Source organism: Engystomops pustulosus, unplaced genomic scaffold (genome assembly GCF_040894005.1).
Source record: "Engystomops pustulosus unplaced genomic scaffold, aEngPut4.maternal MAT_SCAFFOLD_162, whole genome shotgun sequence".
Taxonomy (NCBI): Eukaryota; Metazoa; Chordata; class Amphibia; order Anura; family Leptodactylidae; genus Engystomops; species Engystomops pustulosus.
In genome coordinates, this window is record NW_027285042.1 from 207,238 (window position 1) to 224,985 (window position 17,748).

General features: G+C 48.1%; 1 protein-coding gene across 2 annotated transcripts in view; it reads left to right on the top strand.

The window, feature by feature from the left end:
• KCNC1 (potassium voltage-gated channel subfamily C member 1) overlaps positions 1-17,748 on the top strand; it is a 148,546-nt gene that overhangs the window by 120,177 nt on the left and 10,621 nt on the right. For both annotated transcript variants that reach the window (XM_072131874.1, XM_072131873.1), the window contains exon 2: positions 806-1,739. In XM_072131874.1, the coding sequence (XP_071987975.1) occupies positions 806-1,739 (934 nt within the window). The remainder of the gene's footprint in view (positions 1-805; positions 1,740-17,748) is intronic.

A 17,748-nucleotide genomic window follows, 5' to 3' on the forward strand; every position in this document is an offset into this window, starting at 1 on the left:
AAGACACTCACAACCTTTTGTTTTTGGACCGCTATGGAATCTGACACTTTTCCTTCTACTTCACTAACGCGTTTTTCGGCATACAGTTAGAGCTGCAAAATCCTGGTCTGCAGAGTTCTATTTCACCTTCATGAATGCGGAGGTAGGTTACACCATTTCCAGCCATGCGTCTATTCATTAATCGCTTGTGCCACGGTCTTGCATCCCTGTGCCAAATATATTTTGTGCAACAAAAAAACAGAAGCTATTCATTTGCTATATCTCAGATGTGATAATACTAAACTTTGTAATTTACTTGAAATAAAGCAGCACTGGATTTTTTCTCTCCTGTTTCTCCTGTAGTGAGCAGTGTAATCATCAGGATCATTAATCTGTCAGCTGTCAGTGAAGAATGGGGCAGAAAGCTGATTTTCAGAAACTGCTTGAATAAGGAAGAAAGGGAACAGATTTCTCTAAAAATGTATATTACAAAGTTTACTATCATCGTCTTCACTATTAATGTATGAAATGAAAGGTTTTGTCTGCGGCTTTTGGTTGTATGTGATATTCGTTCAGAGACGCTCCTTTATACTGTCACACCAGGTTTTCCGCAGCAGTCAATTAGGACGCCGCTTGGACATGTGCATAGTTTGCAGTAAGAATTATGTAGACTTATCCTAGTTACCTGGACTTTGTTATAGAGAAATTAGGAGCCTCATTATTGCAAATTCAGGGGTAATTGACTAAAATAAATTTTTGGGATGACATAAAAATTGTACAATGATTGTGTAATAATCACTTTTACTTCTGCTTTTGTTTTTGACAGTACGTGGCATTTGCCTCCCTCTTCTTCATTCTGGTTTCCATCACCACCTTCTGTCTGGAGACTCATGAACGATTTAACCCCATTGTGAACAAAACAGAAACTGAAATCATTGGGAATGAAACCCAGCATCGTTTTTACATTGCATCAGAGACAGAAGCCTTCCTGACTTACATTGAAGGAGTCTGCGTGGTCTGGTTTACTTTTGAGTTCCTGATGAGAATTACCTTCTGTCCGAATAAGGTGGAATTTATCAAAAACACTTTAAATATCATTGACTTTGTGGCCATTCTTCCTTTCTATCTGGAGGTTGGACTTAGTGGCCTGTCTTCCAAAGCTGCTAAGGATGTCTTGGGCTTCTTGAGAGTTGTGCGATTTGTGCGAATTCTTCGAATATTCAAGCTGACCAGGCATTTTGTTGGTCTTAGAGTTCTTGGACATACTCTTCGTGCCAGCACAAATGAATTTCTGCTGCTTATCATTTTCTTAGCATTGGGAGTTTTAATTTTTGCCACAATGATCTATTATGCTGAGAGAATAGGTGCTAATCCCAACGATCCAAGTGCCAGTGAACACACACATTTCAAAAATATCCCAATCGGCTTCTGGTGGGCTGTTGTCACCATGACCACTCTTGGCTACGGAGACATGTATCCTCAGACATGGTCTGGCATGCTGGTGGGGGCATTGTGTGCTCTTGCTGGTGTGCTCACTATTGCTATGCCTGTACCTGTCATTGTGAACAATTTTGGAATGTATTATTCCTTAGCTATGGCTAAGCAGAAGCTACCAAAGAAAAAAAAGAAGCACATCCCGCGCCCTCCCCAACTGGGATCCCCCAATTATTGTAAATCTGTTGTAAATTCTCCACATCACAGCACTCAGAGCGACACTTGTCCGCTCGCGCCAGAAGAAGTTTTAGACACTAACAGAGCAGGTAGGAAACCACTTAGAGGAATGTCTATTTGATCATCACCATTCATTCCTTGTAGAGAATTGAAATTCAGTTCAACGTCTTTACTAGCAAATGCATGGGGCATTGAGCAATTGATGGTTCCATAACACACGCTCAGAGTATGTGTGAGTTGGAAGTCTAGGTCTCTGGGATGCGTGAGATGAGTTAGAAGATTGTTGTCACAATTTAGTGGGCAGACAACCCTTCTTCTCCATAGCAGGAAGGGTTCACTTTTGGTGGAGAACAAAATGAGAAAATGCTGCATAGGACATTCCTGGACTATGAATCCCATTCAATATGTTACACAAAGGGAGATCTCGATTAAGCTTGTATCTTAAGGCTAATTGGGGTTGGGATTTGGATGAAACGAGGTCTGCATGAATGAACCTTCAGCTCTATTAGCACCCGAGACCGAGTGTAAGAATACAAAGAATAAGACTAGAAAAGCCAGAAATCAAGTTTGTCCAAGAGCTAAATACAAGTAGTTTGTAGCACTCTAGGAATCTCTTCTCTACAGCACACTAGGGCAAAGAATATTCTTTTATAGCAAAAAACCTTTGGATTGTGCAGATATGTAGAGCGGTATTGGACACTAATGTATCACTATGTGACAATCTGATCCAAGCCTGAGCAAATGAGGGTCTATGAACGTATCCCATGGCTAGTGGTCGTTCATTGGATTTATCTCAGTTTTATGAGATGTATTTTGCATCTAATGCTGGGGCTTTGAATTCACCCCATTGCCTACCTCTACCCATGGAATATTAGTGGTATTAATATGCCAGGGTACAAATTGAAAAGCTAATTCTCTTGTGACCAATACAATCTTGAAATATTCCAGGACATTTCTTTCCCTCTGCAATCTTCATAATATGATTTGTATCTTGGTGTTTGGAAACGGACAGATTGAGATCACTTTAGTATTAAATAATTCACCAGCAAAATCACTTTCCCTAACAAAGGGTGAATGTAGAGGAAGCGATGAGAAGACGTGAGCAGTGCAGCATCATTCATTCACTTGTCCTGGCTCCTGTGTGCATGCTGCCCCACATTGTGAGAAAAACAAAGCAACGGGAAAGTTGTCCATGGGCCGCAAACCTTTGTTTCTCTCACTTCATTTTATGTTACTTTGTGTCTCTATGTTGTTTCTACATCTATATACTGGTAGCACTTTAGAGAGTCGCTAGGGTGGGGAGGTTCTGATATAGACCTCACATCGTGCAAATGATGATGGATCATTAACCCATGTTGGGCTAGATTCAAACCATTTCAAATATAACTTCATGGCCCTAAATGTCAGCCGGTTAGAAAACAAGGCCCTACCTAAAGCGCAACAGTATTTTATGGCGCTATATAAATAAAAATTATTATCATCATTATTACCATGGGATATCAAAGCATCACATGAATCACTTCTACATCGTAGTCCAGTAGAAGGGAGTAGTAAGACGGCATTACAAGTCACATTCGATTAGTTCATCAAGGTGCTCCTCGTAGCTGGAGGTTCTGGTGCCTAAAAGCCAAAGTCAGGTATAGTCAATGGAGGAAGCATTGATAAAGATTCAGTGTGAATCGAAACGTCACGCTTTTATACCTGAATAAAATCGTTTGGAATTTAATCTCCTCGGTGCTGTGGCTTCCACCATTGACTATCATTGACTATCTACATCTAATACATGGTGAGTTTGACCAACCTGACATGGAACATTGGCGGACTAAAGCATTTTAGGATTATCCTTTGTTTAGATATCAATTACCAACTTTATTCAGGAGCAGAAGGAAGAAGTCTGCAAAATGAAGGAGACCTAAGGTAAGTATTGCTACAAAAAGGAAGTCCATGCTAGCTCTACAGAGGTAGAAGAAGCCCTCAGGAAAGTGAATCGGCTATATAGGAAAGATCCTACATGAGCTAGCACCATCCCAGATACAGAATGGGGAGGAGGGAAATAGGTTATACATGTCACCAAAGATTTGGGAATGTTGGGAAATATGTCATGTCACGAATAGGGATGAGATATATGAGGATGAGATACATGCGGAATCTGGAAGAAATTAACAGGAATGAGGGACTGCAATAAGGGAGGATAACCAGTCATTAACTTGATGTGGAAATGTATAATGGGAAAGATGGAATATTGGAAAGATAAAGGATTGTACCAGACATGGCGCAAGTTGTTAGATATTCTTACAGGTAGCATCAATACTACAAGGGTCATGATCTTCTGATGACAAATGACCCCATCAGCGAACTCCCATACACCTAGCAACTTCTGACGACCCATACAGTAAATGTTTACTGCTATAATAAGCCCATTTAACCACGTGAACCTTGTAAGAGGAATAAAAAATCATGCAGACATTCAGCTTATACTTTTACTGTCAACATTCCTCACACCACAGCATGACTAATACCGTTTGGCCCTGACGAAAACATGGCTACTCTGCTCGTCCCACACCCGAACATGGCAGACACCGCTCGTCCCAGACCAAAACATGGCTACACCGCTCGTCCCAGACCAAAACATGGCTACACTGCTCGTCCCACATCCGAAGATGGCAGACACTGCTCGTCCCACATCCGAACATGGCAGACACTGCTCGTCCCAGACCAAAACATGGCTACACTGCTCGTCCCACATCCAAAGATGGCAGACACTGCTCGTCCCAGACCAAAACATGGCTACACTGCTCGTCCCACATACGAACATGGCAGACAATGCCCGTCCCAGAACATGGCTTCTCTGCTATTCCCACACCCGAATATGGCAGACACCGCTCGTCCCAGACCAAAACATGGCTACACTGCTCGTCCCAGACCAAAACATGGCTACACTGCTCAACCCAGACCAGAAGATGGCAGACACCGCTCGTCCCAGACCAAAACATGGCTGCACTGCTCGTCCCAGACCAAAACATGGCAACACTGCTCGTCGCACACCCGAACATGGCTAACACTGCTTGTCCTAGACCAGAACATGGCAGACACTGCTTGTCCTAGACCAGAACATGGCTAACACTGCTTGTCCTAGACCAGAACATGGCTACACTGCTTATCCTAGACCAGAACATGGCTACACTGCTCGTCCCACAGACCAGAACATGACTGACACTGCTTGCCCCATACCAAAACATGGCTGACACTGCTCACCACAGACCAGATCATGACTACACTGCTCGTCCTAGACCAGAACATGGCAGACACCGATCATTCTAGACCAGAACATGACTACACTGCTCATCCCAGACCAGAACATGGCTACAATGCTCGTCCCAGACCAGAATATGGCTACACTGCTCGTCCCACACCCAAACATGGCAAACACTGCTCGTCCTAGACTAGAACAGGGCTACACTGCTATTCCCACACCCGAGCATGGCAGACAACGCTTGTCCCAGACCAGAACATGGCTACACTGCTATTCCCACACCATAACATGGCAGACACCGCTATTCCCACACCCGAACATGGCTACACTGCTCGTCCCAGACCAAAACATGGCTACACTGCTCGTCCCAGAACAGAACATGGCAGACTCCGCTCGTCCCAGACCAAAACATGGCTGCACTGCTCGTCCTAGTCCAGAACATGGCTACACTGCTCGTCCAAGACCAGAACATGGCTACACTGCTTGTCCCAAACTGTAACATGGCTACACTGCTCATCCCAGACCCAAACCATGGCTACACTGCTCGTCCCAGACCAGAACATGTCTACACTGCTATTCCCACACCCAAACATGGCAGACACTGCTCGTCCTAGACCAAAACATGGCAGACACCGCTTGTCCCAGACCAGAGCATGGCTACACTGCTATTCCCACATCCGAACATGGCAGACACCGCTCGTCCCAGACCAAAACATGGTTACACTGTTCGTCCCACACCCGAACATGGCAGACACTGCTTGTCCTAGACCAGAACATGGCAGACACCGCTCATCCTAGACCAGAACATGGCAGACACCGCTCGTCCTAGACCAGAACATGGCTACACTGCTCGTCCCACAGACCAGAACATGACTGACACTGCTTGCCCCATACCAAAACATGGCTGACACTGCTCACCACAGACCAGAACATGACTACACTGCTCGTCCCAGACCAGAACATGGCAGACACTGCTCATCCTAGACCAGAACATGGCAGACACCGCTCATCCTAGATCAGAACATGGCAGACACCGCTCATCCTAGACCAGAACATGGCAGACACCGCTCATCCCAGACCAAAACATGGCAGACACCATTCATCCCAGACCAAAACATGGCTACACTGCTCGTCCAAGACCAGAACATGGCTACACTGCTTATCCCAAACCAAAACATGGCTACACTGCTCATCCCAGACCCAAACCATGGCTACACTGCTCGTCCCAGACCAGAACATGTCTACACTGCTATTCCCACACCCGAACATGGCAGACACTGCTCGTCCTAGACCAGAACATGGCAGACACAGCTCGTCCAAGACCAGAGCATGGCTACACTGCTATTCCCACTCTCAAACATGGCAGACACCGCTCGTCCAAGACCAAAACATGGTTACACTGGTTGTCCCACACCCGAACATGGCAGACACTGCTTGTCCTAGACCAGAACATGGCAGACACCGCTCATCCTAGACCAGAACATGGCAGACACCGCTCGTCCTAGACCATAACATGGCTACACTGCTCGTCCCACAGACCAGAACATGACTGACACTGCTTGCCCCATACCAAAACATGGCTACACTGCTCGTCCCACAGACCAGAACATGACTGACACTGCTTGCCCCATACCAAAACATGGCTGACACTGCTCACCACAGACCAGAACATGGCAGACACCGCTCATCCTAGACCAAAACATGGCAGACACCGCTCATCCTAGACCAGAACATGGCAGACACCGCTCATCCTAGACCAGAGCATGGCTACACTGCTATTCCCACACCCGAACATGGCAGACACCGCTTGTCCCAGACCAAAACATGGTTACACTGTTCGTCCCACACCCGAACATGGCAGACACTGCTTGTCCTAGACCAGAACATGGCAGACACCGCTCATCCTAGACCAGAACATGGCAGACACCGCTCGTCCTAGACCAGAACATGGCTACACCGCTCATCCTAGACCAGAACATGGCTACACTGCTCGTCCCAGACCACAACATGGCTACACTGCTCGTCCCAGACCAGAATATGGCTACACCGCTCGTCCCACACCCAAACATGGCAAACACTGCTCGTCCCAGACCAGAACATGGCAGACACAGCTCATCCTAGACCAGAACATGGCAGACACCGCTCATCCTAGACCAGAACATGGCAGACACAGCTCATCCTAGACCAGAACATGACTACACTGCTCATCCCACACCCGAACATGGCTACACTGCTCGTCCCACAGCCCAGAACATGGCAGACACTGCTTGCCCCATACCAAAACATGGCTGACACTGCTCACCACAGACCAGATCATGACTACACTGCTCGTCCTAGACCAGAACATGGCAGACACCGATCATTCTAGACCAGAACATGACTACACTGCTCATCCCAGACCAGAACATGGCTACAATGCTCGTCCCAGACCAGAATATGGCTACACTGCTCGTCCCACACCCAAACATGGCAAACACTGCTCGTCCTAGACTAGAACAGGGCTACACTGCTATTCCCACACCCGAGCATGGCAGACAACGCTTGTCCCAGACCAGAACATGGCTACACTGCTATTCCCACACCATAACATGGCAGACACCGCTATTCCCACACCCGAACATGGCTACACTGCTCGTCCCAGACCAAAACATGGCTACACTGCTCGTCCCAGAACAGAACATGGCAGACTCCGCTCGTCCCAGACCAAAACATGGCTGCACTGCTCGTCCTAGTCCAGAACATGGCTACACTGCTCGTCCAAGACCAGAACATGGCTACACTGCTTGTCCCAAACTGTAACATGGCTACACTGCTCATCCCAGACCCAAACCATGGCTACACTGCTCGTCCCAGACCAGAACATGTCTACACTGCTATTCCCACACCCAAACATGGCAGACACTGCTCGTCCTAGACCAAAACATGGCAGACACCGCTTGTCCCAGACCAGAGCATGGCTACACTGCTATTCCCACATCCGAACATGGCAGACACCGCTCGTCCCAGACCAAAACATGGTTACACTGTTCGTCCCACACCCGAACATGGCAGACACTGCTTGTCCTAGACCAGAACATGGCAGACACCGCTCATCCTAGACCAGAACATGGCAGACACCGCTCGTCCTAGACCAGAACATGGCTACACTGCTCGTCCCACAGACCAGAACATGACTGACACTGCTTGCCCCATACCAAAACATGGCTGACACTGCTCACCACAGACCAGAACATGACTACACTGCTCGTCCCAGACCAGAACATGGCAGACACTGCTCATCCTAGACCAGAACATGGCAGACACCGCTCATCCTAGATCAGAACATGGCAGACACCGCTCATCCTAGACCAGAACATGGCAGACACCGCTCATCCCAGACCAAAACATGGCAGACACCATTCATCCCAGACCAAAACATGGCTACACTGCTCGTCCAAGACCAGAACATGGCTACACTGCTTATCCCAAACCAAAACATGGCTACACTGCTCATCCCAGACCCAAACCATGGCTACACTGCTCGTCCCAGACCAGAACATGTCTACACTGCTATTCCCACACCCGAACATGGCAGACACTGCTCGTCCTAGACCAGAACATGGCAGACACAGCTCGTCCAAGACCAGAGCATGGCTACACTGCTATTCCCACTCTCAAACATGGCAGACACCGCTCGTCCAAGACCAAAACATGGTTACACTGGTTGTCCCACACCCGAACATGGCAGACACTGCTTGTCCTAGACCAGAACATGGCAGACACCGCTCATCCTAGACCAGAACATGGCAGACACCGCTCGTCCTAGACCATAACATGGCTACACTGCTCGTCCCACAGACCAGAACATGACTGACACTGCTTGCCCCATACCAAAACATGGCTACACTGCTCGTCCCACAGACCAGAACATGACTGACACTGCTTGCCCCATACCAAAACATGGCTGACACTGCTCACCACAGACCAGAACATGGCAGACACCGCTCATCCTAGACCAAAACATGGCAGACACCGCTCATCCTAGACCAGAACATGGCAGACACCGCTCATCCTAGACCAGAGCATGGCTACACTGCTATTCCCACACCCGAACATGGCAGACACCGCTTGTCCCAGACCAAAACATGGTTACACTGTTCGTCCCACACCCGAACATGGCAGACACTGCTTGTCCTAGACCAGAACATGGCAGACACCGCTCATCCTAGACCAGAACATGGCAGACACCGCTCGTCCTAGACCAGAACATGGCTACACCGCTCATCCTAGACCAGAACATGGCTACACTGCTCGTCCCAGACCACAACATGGCTACACTGCTCGTCCCAGACCAGAATATGGCTACACCGCTCGTCCCACACCCAAACATGGCAAACACTGCTCGTCCCAGACCAGAACATGGCAGACACAGCTCATCCTAGACCAGAACATGGCAGACACCGCTCATCCTAGACCAGAACATGGCAGACACCGCTCGTCCTAGACCAGAACATGACTACACTGCTCATCCCACACCCGAACATGGCTACACTGCTCGTCCCACAGCCCAGAACATGGCAGACACAGCTCATCCTAGACCAGAACATGGCAGACACCGCTCATCCTAGACCAGAACAAGGCAGACACCGCTCATCCTAGACCAGAACATGGCTACACTGCTCATCCCACACCCTAACATGGCTACACCGCTCGTCCTAGACCAGAACATGGCTACACTGCTCATCCCACACCCTAACATGGCTACACCGCTCGTCCTAGACCAGAACATGGCTACACTGCTCATCCCACACCCTAACATGGCTACACCGCTCGTCCTAGACCAGAACATGGCTCCACTGCTCGTCCCACAGACCAGAACATGACTGACACTGCTTGCCCCATACCAAAACATGGCTGACACTGCTCACCACAGACCAGAACATGGCTACACTGCTCGTCCCAGACCAGAATATGGCTACACCGCTCGTCCCACACCCAAACATGGCAAACACTGCTCGTCCCAGACCAGAACATGGCAGACACAGCTCATCCTAGACCAGAACATGACTACACTGCTCATCCCACACCCGAACATGGCTACACTGCTCGTCCCACAGCCCAGAACATGGCAGACACAGCTCATCCTAGACCAGAACATGGCAGACACCGCTCATCCTAGACCAGAACAAGGCAGACACCGCTCATCCTAGACCAGAACATGGCTACACTGCTCATCCCACACCCTAACATGGCTACACCGCTCGTCCTAGACCAGAACATGGCTACACTGCTCATCCCACACCCTAACATGGCTACACCGCTCGTCCTAGACCAGAACATGGCTACACTGCTCATCCCACACCCTAACATGGCTACACCGCTCGTCCTAGACCAGAACATGGCTACACTGCTCGTCCCACAGACCAGAACATGACTGACACTGCTTGCCCCATACCAAAACATGGCTGACACTGCTCACCACAGACCAGAACATGGCAGACACTGCTTGTCTTGGACCAGAACATAGTTGGTTACTGTGTCGGATTAAATATTCAGGTTTTTTTGGGGGGGTATCTTAAACTTATTCTTTTTTTTTACCCCTTTACTTTTTTTTTTTTGTTTTAATTTTTCAGCAGAGAGAACAGTAGACATGCATTCCTTGCAGCTCCTATATACAGATCACATATAGTAGAGTGTAGATTGGTAATGGTCCACCAGATCAATGGAAAGGCTCTCGTAGCCCTTTCATATATTTATCTATGTCACATCCAAATATCTATCTAAAATAAGGAAAGTGCTGAGCAGCACAGCAGGAAAACCTTGTTACTGGCCACGTTACTTGCGCGTAGATCCACGGGGAGACAGGACGAATGCTTTATGAAGAGCACTTATCTGGCTGGAGTCCTGCCTTCTCTGTGGATCTATCATTAAAAAGTTCATAATGCATGAGAAGAGTTTGGGCTCAAGTCCTGGCATCAAAAGAAAGTAGCAGCACACCCAATGGTAAAAAAGTGAATATACACCTGATCCGAAACAGAGTTACTCCCTCTTCTGCAGTTGGCGACTGGGAGTGCTGCCGTTTTCTTTTTTCTATCTATTTCTGTATGTGACATGTCTATAGGGTATAGATAGTAACATCCCGATCCCTAAGAATAGCTTCATGCATAAAATCCTCGACATGTGACCACAGCCCTAGTGCATTGAGCCCAGAGTTATTCCTGCTATTGGATATTTCAGCTTCTGGGTATTTTTGCATTGAACACTTTTAATTGACAGGAAAACAGAGCGGGTAACGTAAGATTCAGCAGGGAGTCAAATACTCAGACGTCTCATGAGCTAAGAATAAACGTGGAATGAATCAGCCGCCGCGCACTCCACTTACTAGAAACTCCTGCTGACAATTCTTTTGTGTTCTCTCAAGGAAAGTCACAAATGTAATTCTGAAAATTGTCTGTAAATATGTTCGGGAGATTTTAATAGATTGTGAATATCATGTAGCAGACTGTGGGGCACTTCTTGGTAAGGAGAGAGTAAACAAGGAGACGTGCAGTCCCAATTCTGTCACACGGGCACAGTCTCAGCTGAGTCACATGGGTGCAGTCTCGGCTGAGTCACATGGGTGCAGTCTCGGCTGAGTCACAAGGGTGCAGTCTCGGCTGAGTCACATGGGTGCAGTCTCAGCTGAGTCACACGGGCAAAGTCTCAGCTGAGTCACATGGGTGCAGTCTCGGCTGAGTCACAAGGGTGCAGTCTCGGCTGAGTCACATGGGTGCAGTCTCAGCTGAGTCACATGGGTGCAGTCTCGGCTGAGTTACATGGGTGCAGTCTCAGCTGAGTCACATGGGTGCAGTCTCGGCTGAGTCACACGGGTGCAGTCTCGGCTGACTTACATGGGTGCAGTCTCAGCTGAGTCACATGGGTGCAGTCTCGGCTGAGTCACATGGGTGCAGTCTCGGCTGAGTCACATGGGTGTAGTCTCGGCTGAGTTACATGGGTGCAGTCTCGGCTGAGTCACATGGGTGCAGTCTCGGCTGAGTTACATGGGTGCAGTCTCAGCTGAGTCACACGGGCACAAACTCGGTTAAATCACATGGGTGCAGTCTCAGATGAGTCACATGGGTGCAGTCTCGGCTGAGTCACAAGGGTGCAGTCTCGGCTGAGTCACATGGGTGCAGTCTCGGCTGAGTCACATGGGTGCAGTCTCGGCTGAGTTACATGGGTGCAGTCTCAGCTGAGTCACATGGGTGCAGTCTCGGCTGAGTCACATGGGTGCAGTCTCGGCTGACTTACATGGGTGCAGTCTCAGCTGAGTCACATGGGTGCAGTCTCAGCTGAGTCACATGGGTGCAGTCTCGGCTGAGTCACATGGGTGCAGTCTCGGCTGAGTCACATGGGTGCAGTCTAGGCTGAGTTACATGGGTGCAGTCTCGGCTGAGTCACATGGGTGCAGTCTCGGCTGAGTTATATGGGTGCAGTCTCAGCTGAGTCACACGGGCACAAACTCGGTTAAATCACATGGGTGCAGTCTCAGATGAGTCACATGGGTGCAGTCTCGGCTGAGTCACATGGGTGCAGTCTCAGATGAGTCACATGGGTGCAGTCTCAGATAAGTCACATGGGTGCAGTCTCGGCTGAGTCACACTGGCACAAACTTGGCTAAATCACATTGGTGCAGTCTCGGCTGAGTCACATGGGTGCAGTCTCGGCTGAGTTACATGGGTGCAGTCTCGGCTGAGTCACATGGGTGCAGTCTCGGCTGAGTTACATGGGTGCAGTCTCGGCTTAGTCACATGGGTGCAGTCTCGGCTGAGTCACACTGGCACAAACTCGCTAAATCACATGGGTGCAGTCTCTGCTGAGTCACATGGGTGCAGTCTCAGCTGACTCACATGGGTGCAGTCTCGGCTGAGTCAAACAGACACAGTCTTGGCTAAGTCATATGGGTGCAGTCTCGGGTGAGTCACACTGGAACAGTCTCTGCTGAGTCACATGTGAGCAGTCTCGGCTGAGTCACACGGAGGCATTCTCTGCTGAGTCACATGCAGTATTGGCTTGGGCCCAAGCCCCGGTAGTGACGGAGGAGACGGGCTGGTACCCGGCATGAATGGCCCTACCCAATGCCGTGGGCCTTGGAACAGTCTAGTTTGTCCAATGGCCCATTTACATTTTCTGATTCATTGCCCCAATACAGTGCTCCTTTTAGCATTGGGTGCATATTGAAGCAGCCAATGCAGTGTGTATAAAAAAGGGTAAAAAAAAAACATTTTACTTTTTAACTCCTTGTTGTATAGGCACAGCAGGGGCACATGTAGGAGGCATTGGCTTATCTTTTACAGGATGAGATGCATTTTGTTATGAAGGGTTTTGTCCTATTGATGAAAATTATGAAAATGTATTAACTTTTTGTTGGGGTCAGTAGGGAGAACATCAACTCAGTAATTGATTTTTGACACTTCAGTATAACCCTCTAGACATTTTTGAGATTGCTCGTGGGCAGCTGAATACATCAAGAGGCTTCGGATTTTCGTTGTATCCGGTTGGGGGCCTGCGCTGGGTTTAATTTTACGCCACTCCCCGCAGTCAGTACCACTCCCCGACTACGCCACATTTCTTTATCTTCTTCTTACGTTTGACAAATTTTGTATTATAAAACATACTATAAATTGGGGAAAAATCTATAGTTTTTGCATCGCCATCTTCTTACAGATATAAGACTTTCATTTTTTGTTGGTTGAGGGCTTATTTTTTGTCAGGCATTCTGTACTTTACACCAGTACCCTTCTGGCATAGATGCGTTTTTTTGTGATCGCTTTTTATGGCATTTATTATTCACAGTGTTCATCGAGCAGGTTCAATAATGATATAGTTTTATTGTTTTTTGGTTGTTATTGATGCGTTAATACCATATGTGTAGGGTTTGGTTCACTTTTTTCCCCATTATATGTGACTTTTATTTACTTTTATTTTAAAACTTTGGTTATGCTTTTGTTTATAATTTTTTTTAGTCTCACTATGGGACATGAACAAGCAAACTATAATATCCTGTAATACTGATGTATTTCAAGATATTACCGTATCACTCTCAGTCTGTGCAGATGCCTGTAAGATCCTGATTGGATTGCGGGATTGCCATAGCAATAGTAAGTGCCCCCATGAGTGGCGCTTTGAGGGCTTGGGCAATCGTGGGGGGGGGGGAGAATCCCCCTGAAGGCATTGAAAGTTGCGCATTCAACATGTTAATCACCTGCGGTCGGAGGTCACTCTGACCACGGGCGTTACAATGGGGTGTAGGGTCAGTAACGAGCTGAACTGGCATCAGCTCAGTTCTGGATATATCTGGCGTAAGGTGGGAAGGGGTTAATGTTTAAAAAAAGAAAATTTTGCACGGACATAAATATTTCTATAATTTGCAGCTTGAAACATTCATTTGGTTGCCTCTTTTTTGTTTGATCATCTTGAGTTGTCTTGCAATAAATTCTAGTAATTGTACAAGACATGGAAATATTTGAAGATTTTAGAGACAAAATCAGGATAGAACTTCACCCTAAGCTCCAAGACTTAAGGGGGAAAGAACTGCTTGTAGAGCCCAGAAACACGAGGAGAAAGCTAACCCAAATGGAAAGACAAGAAGAGATGGATCCACCTAAGGTTACTTACCCACATCCTAAACGTGGAGGCTCTTTGTACAAATCCTTGAATTGGTTTCGTCTGCCTAACAGACAGACTTCCTGTGTTGGATTGGTACTCGATACAAGACGCAGTAAAATCGGGAGCTGGACTAGACAAGAGCCAGAATTGGAAGTTGCAAGACTTTCAGTGTTTGGAATAGTGACCCCTTATTCCAAACACTGAAAATTGCCCAACTTCCAATTCTGGCTCCGGTCCATCCCTAACCCACAGAACATATACCAGGGAGGGACTGGAGTCAACTTGCACCAATACTTGCATCAAAAATGAAAAGTTGCAAATTCATTAATTAGGTGTAATTGTGAAAACTAGTCTTTGCAGATAGTGGGGCACAATTCTTACCTGCGCGATCCCCAATCCGGACTGTCTGACGAGGATGCGCCTGATATCCTGCATGTGTCGCTTCCCCGCTCAGGTCCCCGGAGTTCACCTTCTTCTTCCTGGTGCATGTAAGTGCATTGTCCGTGTATAATGCGCTGTGCGGGGAGTCACTAAGATCCTGCGCCCGATATCCTGCATGTGTCACTTCCCCGTTCAGGTCCCCGGAGTTCACCTTCTTCTTCCTGGTGCATGTAAGTGCATTGTCCGTGTATATTGCACTGTGCGGGGAGTCACTAAGATCCTGCGCCCGATATCCTGCATGTGTCGCTTCCCCGCTCAGGTCCCCGGAGTTCACCTTCTTCTTCCTGGTGCATGTAAGTGCATTGTCCGTGTATAATGCGCTGTGCGGGGAGTCACTAAGATCCTGCACCCGATATCCTGCATGTGTCACTTAACCGCTCAGGTCCCTCGAGTTCTGCTTCTTCTTCCTGGTACATGTAAGTGCATTGTCCATGTATAATGCGCTGTGCGGGGAGTCACTAAGATCCTGCGCCCGATATCCTGCATGTGTCGCTTCCCCGCTCAGGTTCCTGGAGTTCACCTCCTTCTTCCTGTTGCATGTAAGTGCATTGTCCGTGTATAATGCGCTGTGCGGGGAGTCACCAAGATCCTGCGCCCGATATCCTGCATGTGTCGCTTCCCCGCTCAGGTCCCCGGAGTTCTCCTTCTTCTTCCTGGTGCATGTAAGTGCATTGTCCGTGTATAATGCGCTGTGCGGGGAGTTACTAAGATCGTGCACCCGATATCCTGCATGTGTCGCTTCCCCGCTCAGGTCCCCGGAGTTCTCCTTCTTCTTCCTGGTGCATGTAAGTGCATTGTCCGTGTATAATGCGCTGTGCGGGGAGTCACTAAGATCGTTCACCCGATATCCTGCATGTGTTGCTTCCTCGGTAATGTGCCCGGAGTTCACCTTCTTCTTGGTGCATGTAAGTGCATTATCCGTGTATAATGCGCTGTGCGGGCAGTCACTAAGATCATGGGTCCGATATCCTGCATGTGTCACTTCCCCACTGCGCCAGTAGTGTATTGCGGCTGCACTATGTCCGTCCACATAATAGTGGTGCACACCGGTTTAACTGAGTGCACTTAGGTAATTCGCCTTTTGTGTGTGCAGGGGGCGCCAGTAAAGAAAAACGTGCGCCGTGTGCCTTATTGCATCACTAGTAAATGTGGAGAGAACTGTGTTCAGAAACAGGAGGATCAGAGAACTGCAGGTGAGGTGTGAGGTGTGAGCTGCCTCTAGAGGTCATTGGAAAGCTTGTTTTGAGGCATCTTCTTATATTGCACTAAAAGCATCCCGGAGCATAGTAGCCTCCATAATTCTAATGGAAGCAGCCTGCAGCAACCAGGTACTGCCAGGACCATAACCAACCACATTAAAACCTTTGTATACCCCAGTAAGGTGTCAAAATCAACTTTCAAGTGATGCGCAAATTATTCATATTAGTCATATTTATCAATTATTCACAAAGTCATATTGGTCACTCCTGAAGTCAAGGGCCCACATAGTGTAGTGTGCAGGGGGCGCCAGATTCATGAATTGTGTCGCACCTTGCAAGTGTGCAGCAACTTTTTCTGGGTGCACTTTGTTCATGCTGCAGAATTGTGGTGCAAGTCAGTAATAAATGTGGTGCTCGGTCGGTAATAAATGTGGCGCACGGTTGGTAATAAACGTGGCGCACGGTTGGTAATAAATGTGGTGCACGGTCGGTAATAAATGTGGCGCACGGTCAGTAATAAATGTGGTGCTCGGTCGGTAATAAATGTGGCGCACGGTTGGTAATAAGCGTGGCACACGGTCGGTAATAAATGGCGCACGGTCAGTAATAAATGTGGCGCACGGTTGGTAATATATGTGGCGCACGGTTGGTAATAAACGTGGCGCACGGTCGGTAATAAATGTGGCACACGGTCGGTAATAAATGTAGTAGACGGTCATTAATAAACGTGGCACTCGGTCGGTAATAAATGTGGTGCGCGGTCATTAATAAACGTGGCGCTCGGACGGTAATAAACGTGTTGTTCGGTCAGTAATTAATGTGGCGCTCGGTCAGTAATTAATGTGGTGCACGGTCAGTAATTAATTTGGCGCACGGTCTAGTAGTAACAGCCTCTTCAGCCGCACATTTGTCTGTCTTGTCGGACACAGAACAGTCACAACACAAAACTGGCACAGACACTTTAATAAATGTGGGCCAAGCTCTCAAGGCCTCCTCTGCTGATGTCCAGATGTCTTCCAGGAGGACACACCATAGCGTAAGGGGTATTCATAGGCAGGAGGACACACCATAACAGCGTAAGGGATATTCATAGGCAGGAGGACACACCATAACAGCGTAAGGGGTGTTCATAGGCAGGAGGACACACCATAACAGCGTAAGGGGTGTTCATAGGCAGGAGGACACACCATAACAGCGTAAGGGGTGTTCTTAGGCAGGAGGACACACCATAACAGCGTAAGGGGTGTTCATAGGCAGGAGGACACACCATAACAGCGTAAGGGGTGTTCATAGGCAGGAGGACACACCATAACAGCGTAAGGGGTGTTCATAGGCAGGAGGACACACCATAACAGCGTAAGGGGAGTTCATAGGCAGGAGGACACACCATGACAGCGTAAGGGGAGTTCATAGGCAGGAGGACACACCATAACAGCGTAAGGGATGTTCATAGGCAGGAGGACACACCATGACAGCGTAAGGGGTGTTCATAGGCAGGAGGACACACCATAACAGCGTAAGGGGAGTTCATAGGCAGGAGGACACACCATAACAGCGTAAGGGGAGTTCATAGGCAGG